General features: G+C 31.9%; 1 protein-coding gene across 2 annotated transcripts in view; it reads left to right on the top strand.

Annotated features, from left to right (window-relative positions):
- Nhe2 (Na[+]/H[+] hydrogen exchanger 2) overlaps window positions 1–26,642 on the top strand; it is a 144,229-nt gene that overhangs the window by 19,230 nt on the left and 98,357 nt on the right. For both annotated transcript variants that reach the window (XM_088235780.1, XM_088235779.1), the window contains exon 3: window positions 5,339–5,699. In XM_088235780.1, coding sequence (XP_088091906.1) covers window positions 5,339–5,699 — 361 coding nt within the window. The remainder of the gene's footprint in view (window positions 1–5,338; window positions 5,700–26,642) is intronic.

The following is a 26,642-nucleotide window of genomic DNA, read 5'->3' as shown; positions in this document are numbered from 1 at the left end:
TTATTAATAATAAGTACTTGTTAGGCACAAAAAAGCATTTTATCGGAAATCGGGGATAAATTATACTCACAGTTTACCAATGTTTCGCATTGTTGCGTATGAAAAAAAAAAAAAAGAATTTACGCCCGTCGCCGAGTCAGTCACGTAGTCCAGTACTAGCTACTTAGTAGCTCTCGGGAAGTTAGCGCGGACGCACGTTTCGCCCGAGTCGTTAGCGATGCCCAATGGTTGTTTCATGTTTTCAGCAGTTAGATTTGAAATATTATCATCTTTGCATTAAATTACGGTTAATTAAAGCCATTCTCTATAAATATCTCATTATTCCTTTTTTGAATCTCTTATTTTTTATGTGTAGTGACTACACAGCACCGTAACGCGCGGGTGTTTTTAGGACAGTGAGGGAAAGGTAAAATCTCGTATCGAAAAATAAAGTTTTATACCGTTTTTAATGGTGTATAACTAATTCTAGTAAAACAAATAATGGGTAAAGAAGTGTAAGAGCAAGCTGCCACAAAATGGTGATTATTTTCAGTGTAATGGGAAGTGCGTGAATCTTTTTCATTACACGTGTATGGGATAATAAATTTCACTAAGCCGCGAAAGGGACTCGTGGGTGTGCGAAAATTGTACCGATAATATTGTTACAACGCTCGGGCCCAGCGCAAACACCATTCGCACGCACTCGGACCTCGTAAAGTCGCCTGGGCCCCGATTACCAAGGGAAGTTAACAGAGTTATCTTTGACTGTCTTTAAAAAAAAATATATTTGTCTACGAAAATGAGTACATTTGCAAGAAAATTTAAAATATCTTTGTCTTTAATAAATAATTCAACATGTTAAGAAGAAAAAAAATGTATATTCTGCTTTTCATATAAAGACTTAATTTTACTCTGTAGATAAATTAAAGAAAAAAGTTTACTTCACTTTGTAATCTATTTATTTACTTATTTTAATACTTTATATACATATAGACATATACACATAGAATTAAAAATAGTCCAGAACGAGCGTAGAATAATATTTGAATACATCGGACTGTGTCCAATAATTTAATTATTTATGCTTTATTAAGTTAGTTCATAACATCTTAAGAATTAAACTTTTAATATTTTTACAATTTTTTTATAAAAATTTTGTCCATAACATATGTTTTTTAAATTAATTTTCAATATTTAATTTTTTTCTATTTCCTTTATTTCTTCAGGTAACTCATTGTACAGCTTCAATCCCTTGTACAATGAGTTTTGGGATTCTGTTTTTTTCCTCATTGGTAATCTTATCTTTTTTTACCCCTTGTTTCATATGTATGACATTGTTGGTTAACTTTTATCATTATTTTTATTTTATTCATCCCTTTAATTATGTTATGTATAAATAATGGAGGAAATCCAAAATCCCCATATGAAATTATCAGTAAAAATGCACATACTATAAAGTCAGTCATTTTTGGCGAACATCTTATAAAGAAATAATGGAAAAAGATTGCAAAGAAAAAAATTACAAAAAAATGAGAATAAATTATTCGCAACAAATCTATAAAAAAAACAAAAAGACAACACCATAATAGTCAAGTTAAAAAATCAAGAAGAGAAGTAAAAGCTTCTCAATGGAACCATAAATTTGAACAATAAGAAAAAAATATGTCAACCAATTGATTTAAACATAAAAAAAAAGATTTTCTGGAAGACAAAACAAGCAGCGAAAGGCAAATGCGATTTAGTTTTTATCAAGAATAATTAAATTCTCGTAAAAAAAAAAACTCCTATGTAACGCCTCCAATAATCATAAGAACGAATATGACATAAATGCATTCAAAATGGAATAAATTAATTTCTGCCTAAATAAAACATTTCAGGCATTTGCCGTATTGCGAGGTAATTTTTTTTTAACATCACTAACAATAATGAATAATAAACATATTACAACAAAGATGAAGAACATTTTAGAAAATGTAATATAGAAGTCTAGGCTTATGACCTGTCATTGGCTAGTTTAAGTGGCCACTCTACACACTGTGTAATATTTACCGTTCTGCTCATATTCGAACATCTACATTCCTTCAATTATTTCATCTGTTTATGTTTGTGAGGTTAAAGAGCTGAAACCTTTATTTATGCGGGTGAGATTCTTCTAATTGAATTATTTCACCTACATACTAGCCAACGCCTGAAAATCTTATTATTTCAATTTCTATACTTCTTCATGAACCAGGTGGATTTATCAACAATATTTTGAGTTTGCCCAAATTTTAGTAGACAAGGACTGGATTCAACTCCCTGGGGAGCTGTTAATATTAACATATTACAACAAAGATGAAGAACATTTGAGAGAAGGTTATATAGAAGTCTAGACATCTACAGGGCTCATGACGTGTTTTTGGCTAAATCAAAAAATACTTAAATTAGGTGAATCTCACACGCATAAATAAAGGTTTCAGCTCTTTAACTTCACAAACAGGCGCCGAGCCGCAGTTGGTTAGACGGCCAACTGTGAAACTAGCGTCGCGGGTTCGATTCCCGCCAGTTGCAAAAAAAAAATCCAAGAAAGATTTTTTTCTCAACTGGTCTGGATGTTGTGGTAGATTTTTCACTACCTTCTTCCATATTCCCTCTATCCCACCTGCTGACAAGCCTCTAAATAGAGGCTTAGCGGGTAATTCCTTCAAAAAAAAAACATCAACAGATGAAAGAATTGAAGTAATATATATGTTAAAATATAGGCAGAATGGTGAATGTTACACTGTGTGTAAAGCGGCCACTTAAACCAGCCGATGACGGGTCATAAGCCCTGTAGATACCCAGACTTCTAGATCACCTTCTCTAAAATGTTCTTCATCTTTTTGTAATATGCTTATATTAACAGCTCCCCTGGGAGTTGACTCCAGTCCTTGTCTACAAAAAATTGGTTTTTTTTTTTTTTTTTTAAGATTTAACCCGCTAAGCCTCTATTTTGAGGCTTGTCAGCAGGTGGGATAGAGGGAATATGGAAGAAGGTAATGAAAAATACACCTTTAACTTAACACCGTTAACTCAAAACATTGTTAATAATAAATAATAAAAATAATGTGACCTCATTGGCGTTTTACCCGTCCCGAGGACACGTAACAATATACTTTTTACATGTGTTTACATAAACTATTCGTTTGTGGAGCAGGTGATTCAATATTGGTTACTTCTACCTAGCTCCACTTTTTATTGTTTTATAGCCTTTTTGAACATATTGTTCTCGTCACTAATAATTGTTTCAATGGACAGTAGAAGTAGGTTATTGATTTTGATTTCATAATACTCAAAATCCCTTCATCCGAAAGTGGTATTTATTTATTTATTTATTCATATTTTTCGCTTGCAAACTATAATTAATAATAAAAATCATGTGACCTCACTGGGGTTTCCCGTGCCGAGGACACTTAACAATTACGTTTTTTAAAATTACATTTGAGAATAAACAAAGAAGACTAACCTCAAAAACAAACATAATTAACAAATAATCAGACATTTTTAAAAACAAGGTATTTATGTACATCTATATTATTTATAATACAAAACACACAATGAAAATTACAAAAACCTAACATAAGCTATACAGTTGTGGAGCAGTCAATTCAGTATTGGTATGGGCGAATGAGACAATCCATTTTACTTCTACCTAGCTCCACTATCCATTTTTTTTATAGCTTTTTTAAACATTTTCTCATTACTAATTGCTTTAATAAATAGTGGAAATAGGTTATAGAATAATACTCAAAATCCCTTTGTCCGAAAGTGGTATTACTTTGTATTTGTTTAAGTTGTCTATGTGTTGAGGATCTAGTGATTATATTATTTGTATGTGATGTATTGTGGCGGTTATGTTTTTCATTTGAGTAAGAGTAGTTTTTGAATCTATAAGTGAGTATTGTTTTAGCGAACAATTGTGTTGGTGTCATAAGTTGTGATTTATGGAATATTTCTTCAGTAGATGTCTGTGTCGGGACTCTGAGTATTATTTTAATGATGGATTTTTGTGCAACAAATACACTATTTAAAAGTGTGTATTAGTTTGTGTTTATTTAAGTTGTCTTTGTGTTGAGGATCTAGTTATTTTGTGTACTAAATATTTGTAAATGTAGCATTGCTGAGGTTGTCTTTCGTTTGAGTACGAATTGCCAATTTTTCCAACATAAAAATATCATTTTTTTACAGAAGTGTCAGATTACTTAAAAATATTTTTTTATGAAATCATAATCGAATCAATCGTATTATATTTATCAGGTGAGAAAAAAGATTTTTGATATGATCAGTTATCGACTCAAAAACCAAGACTTCGGAGTTTTATTTTTTTTTTAAATATTTTTTTTTCTTAAAATCGTATTATTGTTTTTTAAATTGTGTGTACAATTTTATTTTTGTGATAATTTCCTGTTTTTTTTTTATTCGTATTATAAACGCGCCGATCCATTTGTATTTAATATTAGTTTGGCAAGATCAGGATATTTTTTCTTTTGTTTATAAATTCATTCAATAATGATTATTTTAATATGTAGTGCAAAGCCTGGAATTAAATATTTAAAAATGTAAAATAATGACTGTAAACTTACCTTTAATGAACAGATTGATACTACGATTAACAAGTCACTAAAACTCTTGGGTTTTGTTAGCAGGTCATCTAGTGACTTTACGAATATGTTCACGGTTAAAACACTATATTGCTCACTTGTTCGTCCTCTTTTAGAATATGCATCTGTGATCTGGTCTATGTAGGCCGGATATATCATATCAAATCGGTGCAACATCGTTTGCTAAGAAAAGTAGCATGGATGATTGGCCTCGAGAGGGGAGACTACACTTACGGAGAAATGGAGTCAATGTTAAAAATCGCAAGTCTACAAAAACGTAGAAATAACATTGACTCCATATTTATGTTTAATTTACTGAATATCTTAATTGATGTACCATCGTTACTGAAACAAGTGGCATTCAATGTTCCAATCCGGCTGTTGCGAAATAATAATGTGCTGTTCCTCGATCAACACAGCGCAAACTATGGCTTACATGCACCAATGTCCCAATTGTGTCTTATTGTAAACTCGAGACAAGATCTGGATTTTTTTGGTGAAAGTCTTTATAGATTTAAATAAATCACTAAGAAAGGCCGGATCTTAATGCTTGGAGTGGCTACCTACGTAATTATTGGAGCTGTTAATCTATAAGTTATGCTTAGTGAAATCGTGTGGTAGATCATGCATTGAATCAAATCCCTTCGTTATATTACCATGACGATATAAATGTTTATTCCTACACATGTGTTTCATGTTTATTCCTGTCTCGTTATCCTAATTATTTCATTTTATTCTAGGGTCTGTCGCTCGAACAGAACACGCCCCCTGTCCCCGATGGGGCGCAGTCCTACCCCGGCCTCGGGTTCGGTCCCATGGGGCCCTCGGGGGGCCACACCTTGGAGCAAACAACCCCGCCCATGTCCAGTTCTTCCGACAACAAGGTGCCCTCCATTAGCCACGGAGATTTGGTGGCCGCGAATGGCCAGGAGGCGGCCACGAGCAGCCAAGGGGAGGTGACCACCAACGGCCACGGTGAGGTGGTCCGAGGACACCATGGCCATCCGAGAAAAATCGAAGTATTCACGGTGGAGTTCCAAAGAGTAGAGACGCCATTCATCATCGGATTGTGGATTTTCTTCGCCAGCTTAGCGAAAATTGGTAAGTGATATTTATTTATTAATATATCAACGGTTTAATGAACCTTTTACAAAATAATGTTTTACAGAAAAATCACAAAAGTGAACAATAATTATGGAGTACATAATATTAAATATAATAGGATAATTAAAATTAAACAATTTAGGAAACATAAAACATAAAAAGAAATAAAAAAACAATTAACATGATAAAATCTTATGTTCTTTATATAAATATAACAAAGTAAAATTGAGAATAATTTATGATAAAAATAAAGTGGTTAGTATTCAACTAGGTAATAATAAAAAAGAAAATTTAAACATCATTAGTACTTAATAAATATTAAGTTTGAATAGTTACCAAGTTAATAATAATACCAAGATCACATGCACATTCTATGGCAGTCCAGATGTTAGATGTAGATCCCTATGCAGTGCCCTAAACATCAGAAGATATTATGGTCATGATAGATTGATCTCTCGTTTTAGCTCCCGATGCAGTAATTTTTATTTCATCATCCTGACATTTAACACATTATAATGGTGATGATGGTTTTATTATCCAATATATCCCATGATCACTGAATGACCTTACTTATTTGCGTCATTATTTCAGCGGCATTCAGAAACTAAAAGTTGGAAACGAAAACACAATTTCATCTTTAAATAATTCGATTCGTCTTCAATAAATACCGAAAACTGGCACTGGAGTATGTGCGCAATATAATATATTATAATGTCTATTTAAGAATGTATTCAACTTTTGCGGGTTGTTTCATAACAAGTGAAAAACACATGTCTAAATCATGTTTTTCCTCCTTAAAATTTCTTTAGAATTTTACACGTGTTTCTTGTAATTTGCCGTTTTAGCCCAAGGGTATATTTTCATCTGGAATATAAATTTGGTAAGGTGCGTCTACAAATATGAACTTGTTATATTTTCGTTTTAAACTGTTACTCATCGAGTAATAAAATATATGGCTCATCCTTAAACTTAATGTAAATAAGTTATTCAAATATAAAGTTACATTAAATACAACTTAATAAAACAGTCAAATTTGTTAGTGAATAATAATTATTAATAATAATTATTGTTAAAAAAATCTTTTTTTGTTATTTATTAGTTTATACGTGGTTTATACATACATTTTTACAAAAATGGTACAAAAACTCTCTGGCAAATTCTGCTTGTACTAGAAGTAGGCTCAGTATATGAAGGGTCAGCAAGCCAGAAATATTAGTATGCCTAATGTTGCAATCGGTTCCTATATGGGCAAATGCCTGTTCTAAGAAACCGATTTGTTGCGGCCAATTTTCGAATATAATTCTTATAAATAAAAATAATATTGAAGAAATAAAAAAACAGTTATAGCCCAAAAGAGAAGAAGAAAAAAGTACAGTTTACGTTAAATGTAAAAATAAAATTGAATATATAAATATATATACATACACACATACATAATACATACATATACACATACATGCATTTATACACACATATATATATACATATATACACATATATATACACACATCACACTTACATACACATATATGCACATACGAAAATACAATTTTATTGTATTTTTGTACATTATTAACGAAAAAAAGACGATCTATACTTAAATCTACATAGGATAACGAACGACCTGTTTTATCGCATTCTCGCCATCTTCGAGATTGATATATTATTTACTACTAGCGGACCCGTTGGCTTGGAAAAATACTTTTCATTGATATGTTTTTATTAAATCTTGATAAAAAAGCTTGTGTTGCTTTAAAACCAATCAGACAGACGTTGTCCTGTCCGAACGTTGGCTTGCCTGCTATTAGCTTGTAAAAAGACTTTTCATTGATAAGTAGGTACCTAGGTACTTGTTTATGATTGAATTTCAAAACTAAAAATTATTAATATTCCAATATTGAATTTAAGTAGGTACCTAGGTACTTGTTTAATAATAAAATAATAATAATTTTTGGATAATTTATATAGCGCCATTTTTGTGAAAACCACCTCAAGGGCTGTTTATGGTTGGATTCCAAAACATTAAATAAATCATTTTCAAATGTCGAATTCTTTTTGCAAATGTCAAACTCGGCTCAGAGATAATGTAGAACTATTACCAGAGATAATGTAGAACTATTACTAGTTACTCGGCTCTTCTCACCAACAGATATGCACTTTTATTCATAAATGCGATTTTCAAAAATGTGTTTTACGTCAGTTAATTTTATTTTTGTATTTTACTAAAAATCCAGTAAAATTAAATAAATGGGAATAAATTATAAGAAACATAAAGAAAGAATCTGATTGGGATCCACAAAAAGCGAACGCTGTTAAAACCAAACACAAAAAAACAACATCCTTCAATTTTTTTTGCATATCTCCTGACTAACTTGCTAAAAAAAATATGCTAACCCCTTAGATAAGTGAAATAACCACCCTACTTCAGGTTTCATCACTGATTGATTTATTCGTTTTTGTATAGATTCGATAATGAAACCGAAAACTATGCATGTACTATTCGTTGTATATCACCCGTCGATTGGAGGAGTGCTCTTTCGAAACTGTAGTAGTACACTGATAACAAAATTTTAATTTCATAATAATTTATTAATTTTTCAGCCGTTTTGTGGCGTTATAATATTGTTGGAAGCTAATATTAATAAGAAAATGTTAGTACAAATGTATTCGAATATAAAATTGTTTAATTTATATTTATTGACGTAGACCCTCTTCAAAATATTGTCAAGTTAAAAATCTGTGCCACGATTACGAACGCAGTCTCATCGATACATATCGAGACGGTATACACTATCATCGAAATTTGTAAACGAAATTGTGTGAATTTCTATGAAAATTTAAAGAATCTTCGTCGGTAATCTGTAATTGAATTTGTTTAGAAAATAAAATTGTAAACATTTTATATTTTTCAGAGAGAAAACTTTATTTTACTTTGTAGATAAAATTGAAGATATATTTTGACTTCCCATTAGAATGCGGACCCTGAAATTGGCCCTTTTAAATCCAAGCTAACCGATCAATGCCTGTGACTCAGTCTAAAATTCTAAAAGAAAGTTTGATAAACGAGTATTATTCAATTTTCGCTTCTCTAGATCAATCACCTAACCTTTTTGCTCTTAATATGTATCGTGTATTTTTTACTTATAAATTCTTTTTTTTTAAAACTTTTAATTTTGTATGATAATAATTAATTTTATAAATTAGATGTCACAAAAGCAATGACACCGGGCACTTGTTATTCCAAATTCATGAATAATTTGTCTAAAACTTTCTTATTTAAATCAACAGTGGCGTAAATGAAATGATAAATAAAAAATGACTTATAAATAACAACATGGAAAGTGGAAAACTATTAATTCAAAAATATGTTTGTTTTGGATATAATTTTTAGATTTAATAACACATTATTATTGCAATAAGCGTTTGGGAATAAACTTGTGTAGATTTTCTGTGAAGTTTCTTAAGCCAAATAAGCTTTCTGTGGCCAGATAATCAAATCATTAAGTCTAGCGGGAGTTAAAAGTAAATATTATATACAGATTTATGAGAACTGACCCCTCACAGGCAGAAAGTTCTACTTCTCGAACTTCTGCAAAGCTGTACTACAGTTTGTTGTTATTATATTTTTCCAATAGTTTGATGTTTAGAAACTGCTTAAAAAAATTGCAAGAAATCGAACATCTACATACGAGTAACTGTTTCTAACTATAAAAACTGTTCTTGCGAATAATAAAAAAGTCATTAATATGATTAAAAATATACAAGGTTTTGTAAAGCGTAGAAAAGTCGACTAGGTGCAGTTTTTTAAAACATTATTTCAGAGAAGTTACATAGATAAGAATGTGTTTAACTTTTAATTTTTGTACGGAATTTAATCCATACGAGGTAAAAAAAAAATGTTTTAATTTACTTTCAAATTACATCATTATTTCATTTAGATTATGTGGACACATGTCCTAACTCTATGACACTAAAGTCATGTGTTGAGTTGAAAAGAGTACTGGAATTAATAGAAAAATTACAATTGAAAATCTGTTAAATAAAATTATGATATCACACACATGGCACTTGAGCGATAATAATGGCACAAGTCCAAAATTGATGTTTTTGAGTTTAGTATGCAGAAATGTTCCTGAATATACTTTCCATACGCACATTTTTACTATTTTTAAATATTTTGTATATTTTATAAGCCGATACAAAATTTACATAAGAAATACATACTTAATCAAAAAGTGTAAAAGAAAAAACATATCACATCAAAAAATAAAGCAATTTCTTTTGCTTGATGTGGGATTAAAATATGTTGACTAAAGCACAATACAAATGCATTAATATAAATAAAAGTAGGGGAGCTCGGGTGAGATTAAACCAGGTTTTAAAAAAATGTTTGTCCTGAGGAAAGGGAACAAGACTAATCAGCAGAGTAAATTGCTTATATTAGCCAAGATTATTGCAGTTGTAAAAATATTAAAACGAATTTCTTAATACACAAACAAACCATCACACCGTTTCCCCGTAGGCAAAGAGGATAGAACGCCATATCACTATGTCTTTGCCGACAGACCTCGCTTCCTCCACATTCATACTTCTCATGCACGCACGCTGATCATTCCTACTCTTGACATGTCTATCTTTAATTATTTGATGGACTTGGTCGTGCCATGTCTTTCTCGGTCTTCCTCGTTTTCTACAGCCATCAAAATTCACATCGTAGATCCTTTTAGCCATTCTTTCGCTGTCAAATCAACGCAGCACCCTTTTCTTTATTCTGTCGATAATGCATTTCTCAGCCTTACACAGTTCACGGATCTCGACATTTGTGCACCTATCATACATCGTTTTACCACACATTCGCCTGAGGGATGGCATTTTGATAGCATTTAACCTTCTTTCATAATTATTTTTCAAATTCTATACTTCGCTCCCATACATTACAGTTGGCACTAGAACTCCATTGTGAACTGCTAGTTTTGCCTCCTGCGATAAACATTTGTTTACCAAAGTAGATTTCAGTACACTGTTTACCCTGTTCCCGGCACTCACCCTCCTTCCAATGTCTTTCTTAGTCTTCCCATCCCTAGTATACATACTTCCCAGATACACAAACTCTTCTACCTGATTCAGAATATCTCCGTTCACACTGATCTGACATTTAGTTATATTTTCATCCCTTTCAAAAAGCATCAGTTTCGATTTATCAACATTCATAAGCAAATCGCTTTTCTTGCATACATCGTAGACTTTAGTTACCAAGAATTGCGGGTCTCCTTTTCTGCTAGCAAGAAGCACGGCATCATCAGCATACAGAAGACAATTAACAGTTATACCTACAGTTCTTTCAGTTCTTTCATACAGTTATCGACGTATATGTTGAACGATGTATTTCTCAATGTGTATAAGTAATTTATTATTTTAGTAAATATTGCAAGATACCCACGGGCTCTCTTCTACCAGTGTACGGTTATATGATTCAACTAAGTAGTGGGTAGAATATGAATGCTATCAAGAACCATATTGTCACCACCCAGTCTTTCTTCGTTCAGTCACGACGGATATGGAATAATATATATTTTTGCTACTTTTCTAACACATTTTACTGTCTTTATTCAATTCGGTGCAATATTCAATGCATTTTTATTTTATGGATTCAAGTCATTTTTGTTACCTTTACTTACCTTTACCTTAAGTATTACAAACAAATAGAAAATAATGGAATTGTATTTTTTAGATTAATATTACTACGGGGTAAGAATAAACTGTGGTTCAATCCTCCCTGATCGAAGTTAGTTCAGTCCTTCCCGTTCACCCAAAATATTAAGTGTGATATTTTACCTCAAACACACAGTTCTAAAAACTTTTGGATCACTTTCCGTTATTCGGAACTAATCAGAAAAATGTCTAATGACAAAAATTACGTAAATTTTATTTAACTCTTGTGTGGATGTGATGGCACACTAGTCGACATAGGACACAAGACTTGATATATCTCTCTTATTTTTTTATATGATGAATTATAGTATTTTTTGTAATCTTCAAATGGATATTTTCACATCCGATTTGAAAGGTAAAATTTGTATAACTATGATAAATGTTAATCCAAAAAATATTTATCCTTTCTACGCGAAGAATTAATGTCCACTAATTCTGCAACACATCTATACAGATACCTTATACAAGAGAGACCACGAAGATACGAAGTCATAACATGGTAGACAGAGACGCTGTTCTGCGGAGGGTGTTGTCTAAAACAGATTCAGTCTTTATTCGGTTGATGACAGTGATGGGGGACGTACGCGCGTAACATGAGCGGCGTACTTGTGATTTGCAATTAATTTTGCTATCTTCTTCTTGCGGTGCCTTGTTAGGTATTATTCCACAGCCAGAACACCTGCTTATTGGATGTACTTGCCATAGTGGTTCCTGGGAAAAGATGACCAGAGTGGTTACCCGTTGCCTTCTCTGGTGGATTTTTCTGCCGGGATTACCTTACCTTAGCTGGTTAGTTCTGGATTGGAGGCGCCAGAAACTCGCCTTTCATCCTATCGTTATCTGCTGTGATCACCCCGTTACGCGTGTAATCGCAATGCCCTGGGTTTGCGACGTGGACATTAACGAGTAGGACTAGTCAGTAGTGTTACCGGTGGAATGCAACTGGGCGTTCGCAGCATTTTATAGAATCACACCCTTAGCAAGATGTGACTCACTGCGACCCTACTGACAGTTTGATCCCCTTTATGTTTATTTTGCTGTTACAGGGCTAAATTATTTGTTTATTTGCATAAATTATGGAAAAAGAATTAATAAACACTATGTTTCCACTATGTTACTAGCGGTAACACGATTTTACATCACCGCGCGCAAAGGGATTATTTGCCACAGTCTTTTAAGAGTAGTTAAGCATCGAAAAGCACGGACGACACTGTCAGCGCATTAACCTTAAAACATGAATGTGGCCTTACTAGCAAAAATTAAATAGTAATTTTTGGTCCAGTTCAAAAAATGACAGTTGCACAATGATCATTATGCCATTGTTATATTTGAAATCACTGAAAACTAGACTGTGGAACGTTCAAGTGAAGAACTCTAAATAGTGGCTTTATTTTTTGCAAATAAATGCTAGTTTACTTAGTGCGAGTGTGTGTGTAACAGCTAACTGCTTTCCTATTCTGAGTTGTGCCACTGTTATTTCTGGGGCGTGACATGACTTATTAACAAAAAATCACCAACAAAATTTACCTATACGGATATTCGTAAATTCTCATTAAAACTATGAACGTGCACACGAGAAGCGCAGAAGGGAGCTTAAATTCTTATATCATACGATAATGTTGCATCGACTTGTCGGAAAATGCTTTTTGGAGAATTGGACAAAGGCCAAAACGTACTCAATGGCGCATTTCACGAATTTACTTGAAGACGAAATGGCGACTGCGCGAGGTCGTATAAACACACTTTGTCAGCGGGAACTCGTGCTGTGGGGTAAAAATTTGCAAATTAGGCGCAAATACTTTCCATTTGTGATAGGCCATGTCGTTGATAATAGCCAACGGAAAATCTGTTTCAACAAATTGTATAAAATTGGCAAATTATTATATAAAATAGTTTCGTTGGTTTGATGCAGACGAGCAGCGTGAAAAATGACAATATGAGTAACCAGTAACCGGAAATGGCTCGATTATTCATAGTTCACATCAATGTGAAAAATATAAATCTAGATAATTTATTTTTTAATGTATTTCATTGAATAAAATTATTCCTAATGGTAATCAAAATATATTTAATTTTCAAAAAACATTATGATTCGTATTTAATTGTCGAAAACGAGAAAGTTCAGCCCTACTGATAATTTTATGTAAAAGTATATTATTACGCGAAGTAAAAATTAAAGCATTAAATTGTACAGCGAAGTTTAATTAAAATTGTAATTGTTAAATTGTAATTGTTAAATTGTAAAACGAACTACTTAGCATAACGTCAATGGTTCTTCCGATTCAACCAATGATAAGAGAGTTGTGATAGATTTCCGGTAAATAAACCGACCAATTAGCAGAACTCATCGAGAAGATGGGGAAGGGAACTTGAGGCGTCAATCTTGGCGCTGATAATTCGATTCACATTTTTTTTAAATCTGGCTTAGTTTAAAAGTCGAATAACAGAAAAGGTAAGAAAACCATTTAACTTCCTCATTAGCTGCGGCAAATAATAATGAATCGTCATGTAAGTACAAATAATTATAGGGGAGGCCCAGGCAAAGCGGGTGGATTAAGAGAATATTCGATGAAAAAGTCAAAACTTGCATATTATCGAAAATATGTATTATGTTATTTTAACATAATTAATGAAATATTCTAATTAAATAAAATGGGAGTGTTTTCTCGATTATTATTATTCAATTTTTTTTCATAAGTCCTGATATTATTATCTTTGCCCGGGCAATGAGAATTAGGAATCACAATCGTAACAGAAGTAAGAACCATGTCCACTGTGTGAAGTGAATGACATGCGAGTCCAACTTTTACACTGACTACATTGAATCCAATCTGAGACGTTGTTTTAATTTATGAAGATACAGGACATTCGACATTTTTTTAATAAGAGTCATTGACACATTTCTGGTCATGCGGTTACAAGAGTAGATCCCAGCATAGTGCTCGTTGGTTTTCCTATAATTTGAACCACTAAATACCAAAAACACGTACGACTTTTGCTCGGAGAAATTTCTCTTTTGTGCCCCCAAAAGTGTTCAATATCCTGAATTAAATTAAATTGAAACATTAAGTTCTTCAAAACGAAAGCCATTTTCAGGAAAAGTGTATAAGTTTTGGTTTTGTCTAAGGGAAGAGACCATTTCAGGAGACTGCTACAAGACATTGCATGGATTTATAAACTATTTAGCGTGATGTCTAGATGTCTATTAACAATTTGATCACTAGCCGAATAGACAAAGAATTTACCCTGTGCCCGGCCTATTTTTGTGAAATTTCGTGCTTTCCGAAAGGTTTCTTAAAAGTGTCATAATCATGAAAATGCTAAGTTAAATCAATTGAAACTTCTCGTATTTATTTGAAACAATTTAACAAGTCATTTTTGTATGATAGTTTTGCCAAAATTTGGCTTTATGGAGAGCCACATTGCAATGTTCGCACATATACAACACGGTTTCACTCCTTTTTTTGTGCTTTGTATCCCGGAGCCGTGTAAACACGTAATTATAATAACCACGCATTGTGTCCCGGTCCCGTGTTTTCACGTAGTTTACCAACGGCGAAAAAGTACTAATAAAAGTCACTAGATTTCAATAAAATGCACTTTTTTACACAGCTGGTAAACCACGTGAAAACACGGAACCGGGACACAACGCGTTGTTATAAAATCACTTGTTTACACGGCTCCGGGATACAAAGTGTTAAAATGTGTGTTTTTGTAATCATTTTTCATTTTCATTTTTGCTATTGTTTAATAATGTGCACATTTCCACTTTTCATTATATTGTATACTCAACACAGGAATCTTGGCCTCATAGAGTTAGGGATACGTTATTATTGTTTTGTAATATATACATATGTATTTGTATAAATAAACAAAAAATATAAAAAAATAATCTGTTATTTGTTAAACCAAAATATCATCACAAATCAGGCATTTCGAGCGTATACCTATTCTCATCTGACGTTGTTTTTAATTTTAGTCCGCTGATTAGTGCGCCATATTTTACTTTCTCCTTGAGAAAGATCTATAAAGGACAATATTTATTTTCATTTTCTTTTTTTTTGCACTACTGGCCAGGAGGCCCAATTACAGTTGTGAATTACATCACAGAACACCCAGACTTGAGAAAAATCACATTGAATTTTTTGTGTCCTCACCGGGAATCGAACCCGGAACCTTCCGTGTGTAAGTCAAGCGCCTTGACCACTACACCGCGGAGGCCGCAGAATATCTAGGTTTTACTGACAGAATGCATTAAATCATTAAAACAAGTTCCAGGATAAGCGCATTTAAAGCTTTTTTATTCTCTCAACGCATTATTTCTTCCACAATTTTCTTTTATTTCAATTTTCATAAAGCTTCAAAAGAGTCATTTTTATTCTAGGCATTGCATAAAATTTTTAATCAACATCTTGCACCTATACATAAAAATATTTTTGATTATAGTTGTTGAATTTGTTGAATTAATGAATTCTGTCAGTATAGCCCCGATACATTTCAAATATTTTTTTATTATTTTAATGACTTAATGCATTCTGTCAGTGTGGCCTCGATATTTCTCTCACTGAAAATATGAGAAATATTTTTAAAATGTAATAGTGTTTTCCCAAATACATATCTGATAGGTTGTTGCGTATTGTTGTGGCCTTGCTGAAGAAGCTTGCATTTTCTAGAAGATGGTTTTGCTATTGCCTAGAATCCTAGGCCATATTTTGTGTTTACACATTTTGCTTTTATTTTGTTCATGTTTCATTTTTTCTCTTTTTTATGATTCTTCTGTCTCGCTTGCGGCAAACAATAGGATATTAATTGAAGAAAATTGGCCTAATAATGTTTTTAATCAGTGCAAATGTTACTGGTAATCTGTGATTGTTCCAAAAATAAATCAATAAAATAAAATATTTCGATAACCTTCCCGAAAACTTATTACTCCAGAGCATTTTGTGAACACGATACATTATTTGTTTACTATTCTGATGGCGAAATTCTCTACACTATTTCCTTGGCAAAAGCACAACGTTTTACTACAGATTTGCAACAGAAAATGGCGACTTTTCAAATTCATAGTTGAAAATATACGGGTATTACATTTGTATGGGTTTCAAGTAGAACGCGTAGCATAGATACATATGTTATAATTTGTAGTGGAAATATTTTTTCCTAGCGTGTTTCATGGCACTTTTCTAATTTATAAAAAAAAAACCTTGATTTTAATATTCCGTTTTAAAAGAAATATTCGGAACACACTATTATACTAACAGTTCAAATAACTTATTTCAATTATATTTTCATTATAAAATAAAATTCAATGACATGTACAGAATACGTGTTAACATAATAATGTCATAGTGTTTCATTCGTACTAACAACTTACCAAAATTTAAATACTAACATACATTTACGGTTTTAAGGGTAAAATTGCTATGCCTGGGTATAGTCAGAAATAATTTTTAATTTATGGAGTATTATCAGAAAACAAATGCTTACAATATAAAAATAATATCGCGAAACTGACTGTAAAATTAAATTTTTAATCGGTTAATAATTAAGTGAAATAATCCGATGTAAAGTTTGTATTTTTAAATTCCATCATTAGAATATTGAATAGAAGAGTTTTTTCAAAGCTGTGGTCTTATAAAAAGAAAGGAAATCATACGAATATGATTTTTTTAAAACGCTGTAAAATCTCGACATGTAAAAATAATCGCTTTCTAAAGTATCTATTTCTGATAAAAGAAGATACTTGAAAATTTTACAAAACAAAATATTACAACTTTTCGACCGGCAGATTACGCCCCTTGAAATTTAGACAAAAACTACGATGTTATTCATTAAAAGGCAAAGTTTTTAAGTAAAATTAGTTTCTACGATTTGAAGATGTAGATTAAACAAGAAAGTTAGTATACATGTTTGTTTTTAAAAAGGAAAATAAGCTTTAAATCACACAAATTTTGTGGTATTTCTAATATATATATGCATATATATTTTTTTAAATTTTTAAACTTTAAGTACAAAAAATAATGGACTCATTGGTTAAAGAGATATTTTCCAGCCAACCAAAAAACAGACTGGTCAAAAGAAGAGTTGGTCAAAAATGTGTACTAAACAACAAAAATATCTAGGTACATAAGAAAAAACCCTAATTAATAAAAAAATACAGCTGTTTTTAATTGGGAGATAAGGCTTGCACATATTTACTTTTAAAAAGTACATTTTGTCATAAATATTAAAGGATGAGAAATGTGGAATCAGATAATAAGTATGAAAGGAGAGTGAAATAGGAACCAAGGAAAGTAAAAGAAAACAAAGGTTTTTTCTTTTATTCTAGGTTAAATTCTGTGGCATTTGGGTAAAGGAGTACACGTCACTATTAATTAAGCGTGCAGAGGAGCCATTTAAAGTTTCTTACTGGTTCATTTCTTTGACATAAAATTTTGAGTGCTATCTTAGAACTGTAAATGCGTAAACTTAAGAATACGTAGAGCGGTACAAGTTGTATTATTTTTCTTCTCATATTTGGTTTTTCTTTGTCTTTAAATGCGATTTTTATACACTTTAAAGTCGTGAAGACCGTCGTTTGGTATTAGATATGGGGATTTTACATGACATTCTTAATGGACGTCTTGATAGTCCTGTTCTAGTTTCTGAGTCAGCCCTCAATGTACCTGGCTACCGCACCCGTCACACGAATCTATTTCTTTTCCATGTACCTACAGTTCGCACCAACAATGCACAGAACTCTCCTCTGATTTGCTCGGCGCGTAATTATAATGTATTTTTGAATTCTTGAATTTGATCCCTGAGTCCGAGACACTAGCCACAGGACCAAAACCTGGATTTTATTTTTAGTTTCTTCGTGTTTTTAAATTTCTTTATATTTGATATTGTCTTATATTACTTTCGTTTTTTACTTCATGTTTACATTTTTTTTATAATTCTTGTAATTCGTATGCCATGGACAGGAACGAAAAATTACTGGCCCAGTAACATTTTGTTTTGTATGTGTCTATGTACATTGTACATGAGTGCTACTGGTAGATAAATACAGAGCTTGTAAGAAACTAATTAACTTGTAAAAGTTGGCTTGTTTTATTTTTTCTTTTTCATTTATCTCATTTTCCTTTCCTTTTATGAGTCCTTAAACCGCTTCTCTCTTTACTTTAACTAAGATGATCTTATTTAAATTTCTCATTAACTCTTCTCGTCTCTAGAAGAGAAATTGTCTTTCGTAATACTTTATACCAGTGTAAAATAAGTTTACTGTAACACTTTGTCGTTTCAATTTACAGGCTCTTTATAACTTTTGAACCAAACTTTTGTTAAAATATTGAAAGGACATTCAAACTTATGAGGCATCTGTTTCTGATAAGACAATTAAATTTTAACGGTTATTTTCGTGTTGGTTTTACAAAAAGTTGGGTTCGTTTTTAATTACAGGTAATATTCATATTTTTTTTCTTAATTTCAAATATGTCGTCACGATCGTAGATCAATGACGCGTGTAATTTTTTTTCACTTAACGTGAAAGCGCTTTAATTTTTTTTTGACACACTATGTCACAACGCGTGCAAAAGTATTTCATTTGAAACTTGGTCAGTAATATGTATTTAATTTTTGAAACCTGAAATATAAAGCCTATATATGACCTTTTTAATGTCAAATATAAAAGAAAGTCAATGTTGCATTTATCTCCATCCGTCGTTGTTCTACGACCACAAATATATCACTATCCCCCTTCCCGCACCCAATGGTGCATAGGACACTGGGTTAGTAAAATGCAGCATAGTTTAAACATCTCTAATTTAAAGGTAAGGTGATCAGTCTTACGCTTCAGGCGCCGCCAGTCCATAAACAATGAAATACAGGTAACCCTCGTTGATTGCTGATAATACATTCTTCGCGATATTTGATGTTTCGCGATCAACGGAGGATTTTTGGATATTTTTCAGCTGATTTGCCAATCATTTTATGACAACGCAAGTTTGATAATTTTTTTAATAGATCAGATCAACCTTTACACGCTTTAAAACCTTCTTAATTTTGAGATTTTAAATGATCCCGAAATTTTTTAATTTTGTCTTTTTATTTCACAATTGATCGCACTCTAGACTATGACAATTTGAAACCTTTACCAACAACTGCAAATTTTCTACTATTTTCTATCATTTCAATTACTTTGATTTTTTTTTCTTAAAGTACTACATTGCTAAAATGTCGCGTTATAACAAATCCGCACTCGCCGGGGTCACGATCAACGGGGTTACCTGTGTTGCAGAAATTAAATTAATGTTTCACGTTCACCCTGCCAGTAATCTAACTCAGAACCTAAAGAATAGTAAGTTTACACGTCAACCATTATACAACAAAGAATTTATTTCCACTTGACTTACTGTGTTACGATTTTTCTCTGGGAGCAGCTATGGTGTCGAAGCACTCGTCTAGGGTTATACAAGCTTATTCGGTCACAATCGTTTTGAAAGTGCGTTTATTCGTCATATATCCATCTCATTTCAACGCAATAAAGTATTTTACCCTCGTTCCCTCTCATATGATACGAAAGAAATTACGAAAATGGATTACTTACAGAAAAGGGCAATGGTTTCTTACACTTTTCTGAAACAAATCATAATTTAAATTTATTGATTGGATCCGTATTCCTTAAAACGAGGCCTCCGTGGTAAAGTGGTTAAAACACTTCACTCAGACACGGAAGGTTCTTGGCTCGATTCCCGGTGAGAACACATAATCAAATGGGATATTTCTCAAGCCTTGGTGTGCTGTGCTGTAAAATCACCTTCAAGGCCTGTGGTGGTGCAAAAAAATACAGGTAACCATTTGACCTGAATTCTGGATTCCATATTTTTTTGCGTTTTAATATGTATGTATTTTGTTGAACTTGTATTTACGTTAAAACGTAATTATGTATGTATGTTACGTGGAAATACGTTATTGATTTTATGTAGACGAAGTTAGTTCTAAATATCTATCTTTTATTTATAAACAGTAAGTATCCTTAATTAATAAAACAGAAAAATGTATTTGTGATACCATGCTTTTTAAGCACATTTATAATTATAAGTATTTCTTTCATCATGCTGTAAGTGCTTATTTTATCCTTTAGAGAAACAGAGTACAGTTGACAATATAATATAACAATCAACAACTCAACCTCAACTGAACAAAAATAAATTGATAATACGATAAAAAAATGAAACAGGCATTTATTCGGAATCGTTAATAAGCAGCAAATACTCTCGTAACAAACAAGTCCATAGCTGTAAACAAAAATATTATCAACACTAGGAAGACTTTGTTTTACGTAATGCAATTTCCCTCAGACTCAGACGTTTTCCTCGGATACATAATTGAACGATTCGCCCCGCTTTTCTCGTCTCACTGTTCATGTTCTAACTCACTTTGTATAAATATTTGCCTTTCTTTTTCTGTGTTGAACGGAAACTTCGGTATACTTTGAAATGTTGATTATTTCTGAAATATACAGTGATAATTACGTACATTCGATGTCTTTGTCGCTTGTCCTCCCGCGTGTGAAATAATAACAAATTAGTTGATTGTGGAGAGGCTTTTGCAATACACAATGAAGCATTTTATTTAGAGATTAGGCTTTCACATATTTAAATAATAAAAAAAACACTTGAAATTATGTTTATGGGGAAAATACTAAATTTAAAAAAGTTTTAGATTTATTTATTAATTCAAAATTACACTCGTTTAAATGTTGATTGACTTATTAAGGCTTTTTAGGCTAACAATAAAAAACACATAGTGAAATTAATTAGATTAAATTTTAATAACATGTGATGCGATATAATAACAATGCTAAAAAACAAGGTATAAATAATAAAATTCCAAAAAAGAAAATGTAAAAAAAATAGATATAAATAAAAATATATAAATTTTACGAATTTATTTTCATACATATTCAAATATACAAAATAATAGCATCATTGAAATCAACAAAATAATAGTACAACATGAAATAAAATTGAAAAAAACAAAATGATTTTATCATTGAAATCAATAGAAAATAGAGAAAAATAATATACACTTTTATATATATAAAAACATAATTGAAATGATAACTCGGTTAAAGTGGATTGGTAGAATCTACTTCCATTATCCATAAGGATAATTAGTAAGTTCTCACAAAATTAAATTGCTATTAAGAAATGGATAGTGGAGGTGGGTTGCGCACGGATCGATGAGTGGATCAAGCCAAATAGGTAAAATGTGTGCACTGTTTATGAAATTTTCTCTATTGGTCCATATAAATTGGTTATGTTTTTTATGAATATTTTAGTTTTTTATTGTTTTTTATGTTAATTATAATTCGGTTAATTGGATTAATTACATTTTTTTATTGTTATTATTATGTTCATTTTGTTAAATAGTTAATCTTAGGCATGTTTCATATTTTGTAAAAGGTTTCCCTCGGCACGGAACACCACACATTATTCTGTATAAAAAAATAATACAAACAATGTAAAAGTATAAATAAATAAATAAATAAATTAAGATGTGGTTTCTAGAAACTTACTCTTTACTTAAGTAAGAAATAGAAGTTATAAATAATATGCCAAATAGGAGTGAGTACTATATTAAATTTATCAAAAAAACATAAAAATATCAAGATATCTAAACAGCAAATAAAAGTAAAAGTATGGAAGAAAAGCAGATCTGTCAACTTTTGCTAATTGCTAATCTTGAACTATAAAAAGATTGACAACATCTTCCCTATCGATGTGCAGCAACCAACTGCAAACAAAATATTAGTGTGAAAATTTTAAGTATCTATGTTGGTAACCTGTAATTGAACATGTTGACTTAAAAAATGTACGCATATTGTATTTTTCATACAGAAATTTAATTTTACATCATATATCAAATTGAAGATAAATGTTCTCTTTTTTTGTAATACGGGCCCAGGGACTTTAAATATTGTAGTATAAAAACACGTTTTTCAATCAATATTTCATGTCAATCATGTCGAGAGCCGATCCCGAGACCTTTTGCATGGTATGCAAACGCGCTGACTACTAATCTACGAAGCCGACCATAAACATAATTAAGGAAACAAAGCTAGAGTACTTCGAGCACTTTAGGCGGGGAGAGAAGTAATTAATAATCTGAATCATATCACAAGGAAAATTTGAAGGAAAACGCAGTGAAGAAGAAATACGTATCTCATGACTTAAAAACTTAAGAGAGTGGTTCCTCTGTAGGTGCGAATCCTTATTTTCTTAACCTTAAGAAGGCAAAACCAACAGTTCACAATGGAGTCTTGGTGTCGACTCTCGTGCATCGGAGCGTAGTAGGGAATTGGAAAAGCAAGCCTGAAAGAAGGATGAATTTTATTTATTTTTATTTCACTTTATACAAAATACTTTTTTTTTAAAAATAAATACTTCACTGAGCATTACCCGTGTCGAGCCATTCATTTACGTGATTTAATATATAAATTTATGGTGTCAAAAATATATAAATAAAACAATACATATTCTTACTTAAATCCACACATATACATAAATAATTATGTAATAAGAGAAAAAAACAATAATATATTATGAGCACAGCTCACATATTTATCGGTGCAGACATTGGGTCAAGTAACAAGCTACTCTCTTATATTATTTATTGTTTAGCATTTACTGTGTGGAAAAACATTTATACTGTCTAGCTACTGTCTTAGGCATCTTTACATCGGCAAGTTCCTGGTGGCCCAACATCCGCACAAATGCCAAATATACTCGTATATGACATATGTATATTCATCGAGACAATGGGTGGATACAACAAAATATGAAATCCAAATGCTATTAAAATACGATCTCTGGCAAATGTAAGGTAAAACTAAGCGTGATAAGTGTAAAAATGTCGAGATTCGTGCATTATGTAAGGCTAAGAAAAGCGTTATTGATCAAATCAAGTAAGGAGTGCTGCGTTAGTTTGGACATGCAGAGCGAATGGACAGCGAAAGAACGGTTAAAAGGATTAACGATGCCAGTGTTGATGAATGCAGAAAACGAGGACCAAATGGCGTTACCAAATTCAACGAACATGGATTTCTAAAGTCGGAATAATCGCCGTGCATCATGAGACTATGTATCTATGTAGAGGAAGCGAGGTCTGTATGCAAAGACAGGCTAAAGTGGGGTTCTATCCTCTCTGCTTACCCCCGCGAGGAAATGGCGTGTGATATCTGTTTTTTAGGTCAGAAAGCTTAAAATTCACTTAAAAGCTTAGAAAGTCTCGATGGTTTGCGAGCCAAATGGAACAACTGCTATGTTCATTATGTAGCAATGGCCAATCGCGCCTTCATGTTAAAGACACGCAATCGGCATAGCATGTTTGTGCCTCTTCCGACCTTGGAAAAATGCTTACGGCATGGGTAATGTGGAAATTCCACCACTGTAAGTGGTTGTTATTTATTAATTTCATAGATTTTCATCAGTACCTCGACAAATTTATCTGTCAATTGAATATTTTAAATAGTTAAGAACAAAAACTTTTTATGAAAAAAAGTAACAAACATTTAAGGTTTTAAAAAAAATATATTTACACAATAGTCTTTCAATCAAAGTTTTGCTGAACTGTAAGCAAACAACTCGTCAGCAGGTTCTTATATGGGTATTACTTAATTTTTTCGCACTTAACAATAACAAATAAGCAATATTTCCTTAATTTCTTTTTTTTTTTCATTTCATTTTTTTTGGCACCACAACAGGCCAGGAGGCCCAATTACAGTGGTGAATTACATTATATTACAGAATCACCAGGCTTGAGGAAAATCACATTTTAATTGTTGTGTTCTCACCGGGAATCGAACCCGGAACCTTCCGAGCGTGAGTCAAGCGTCTTGACCACTACACCACGGAGGCCGCCTTTACTCCATTCCTGTCTATTTTTAAGATCGTACCACCTCACATTACTCTTCCCATCTTTACTAGAAAAACAAGACCAACAGACTTGACTGATTAGCATTATATATTTCGATGTAATATTTAGTAATCACTGTTGAAATAAAAAAGTATAATATTCATTTATTTATTAAATCTTGATAAATAAGCTTGTGTTGCTTTAAAACTAGTCGGTAGAAATCAATAAAAAGAAGTGGTTAAAAACAATGTTTTTTTATATTTATTTTATTATAATGAATAACCACGAAGTCAGTGCTATAAATATACATTTTGAAATTTATTTATCAACCAGGGGAGCGATTATAATCACAATTCTGTTTCCGCACCTAATAGTGCACAGGGCACTGCATTAGTACACCAATCGCAGCGTAACTTGTTAATTTTTGTCACATGAAGGTAAGATTACTAATCTTACGCTTCAGGCGCCAAACCAGGGACCATGAAATATTCCACTCTAAAAATACATTTTTTAATAAATATTTAATGTCGATTATGTCAGAAATCAATCCCTAGACCTCTTGCATGGTAGGCAAATGCGCTGACCAATACACCACGAGGCCAAATGTATTTTCAACCATACAATTGACTAGCGGACCCGACAGACGTTGTTCTGCCCGAACGTTGGCTTGCCTGCTATTAGCTTGTAAAAATACTGATTATTGATAAGTAGGTACCTAGGTACTTGTTTGTGATTAATTTCCAAAACTAAAAATGGTTAATATTCAAATATTGAATTTAAGTAGGTACCTAGGTACTTGTTTATGGTTGAATTCCAAAACATAATATAAATATTTTTTCAAATATGGCATTCTTTTTGCAAATGTCAAACTTCGGTCTTCTAACCAACAGAGGAGTGTACTTATGTAGAAAAACGATTTTTAAATGTTTTAAACTGATTATTATTTTAGTATTACCAAAAATCCAGTAAAAATAAATAAATGGGTTATAAGAAATTTAAGGAAAGGATCTGATTAAGATCCACAAAAAACAAATGCTGTCTGTAAACACTCAAAAATAAACTTTTTTTATAGACAAAAAAACAACATTTTTCAATTTTTTTGCAAAAGCATTCTCTATGAACGCAACCCTGGTCGATCAATGAATAAAACATTTATGCTTCTTATTTCTTTTTTACACATTAGGTTGAAGATTTTAATATCTACGAACACGCACTGCGCAAAGATCTATTTTTCTCTGAGAACCGCACGTAAATCGTAAAGCCGTTTAGGAAAAGTTTGGTGACATCACATGTAGAATTATATATATAAAGATGATACATTCTTCGAAGCGATTGCAAAAATACACAATCGACCCTGCATCGTTAAGTTTTGAAGCAAGTACATCGATACCTATCAAGGGCATCTCTACCCCCCTCGGTACGCATATCTATGTACTAGAAGTGACAACAAGCACTTTTTGATCAAATCAGTAACTGTCCTTATTTTCAATCGTTTTGATCACAGAAGCCCATTTAAAATAAAAAATAGAAATTAGTTTATTTTAATTTGACTTTGAGCGCCGAGTAAAGTTTGACATTTAAAAAGCAATAACAGCGCACCTTCCAGCGGTTTAGATTGGAAAATTCGAGTTGTGAAAAATAAATCTCATTTAAGTTATCCTCATCACGAATCATTTGATAAGCATGGCCTGCATAATTATTAATCACTCTTATTAATTTACTGTAACTGGGGGTGACATAATAAGCGATGATTGTAAATATTTAAAAACCCTATTCAATAAATCAAATAATATAATAAGACACACGTTCAAACTGAAGAAAAATGTACGTATTTTGCATTTATTGAATAAAAACCAAAAAAATACAAGCTAAAAAAAAAAAAAATTCTACCAAAGTACCTTATATGGTAGAGATACTTTGCGCCGAATCATAAAATCAAGCAAATATCTTATAAATAATGCTTTGTCGCAATGTACCTATACTTTGTGTCAAAACATTTTCTGTAAAAATTAAGCTAATGTAAGAATTTCATTTCAAAAATGCTACTATACATTACCAGACAACTAACAACCTCAGGGTAGCAAGGAAAAAATATATATCCCATTATTTTTTAATAAAATAGAACAAAGATGAATTATTTTTTATAGAAATGAATATAGAAGTCTAGGCATCCACAGGGCTTACAACCTGTCGTTGGCTGGTTTAAGTGACCACTTTACACACTGTGTAACATTCACCATTCTGCCTATATTTAAAGATCCATATTCCTTCGATTCTTCCATCCGTTGACGTTTGTGAAGTTGAAAATCTGACTCCTTTATTGTTGCGGTT

The sequence above is a fragment of the Micrasema longulum genome, unplaced genomic scaffold (assembly GCF_059751315.1).
Source record: "Micrasema longulum isolate JH-2025_06_02 unplaced genomic scaffold, ASM5975131v1 h1tg001436l, whole genome shotgun sequence".
Classification (NCBI taxonomy): domain Eukaryota; kingdom Metazoa; phylum Arthropoda; class Insecta; order Trichoptera; family Brachycentridae; genus Micrasema; species Micrasema longulum.
The sequence above is the reverse complement of the archived record's forward strand: the minus strand, read 5'-3'. Positions and strand labels throughout refer to the sequence as shown.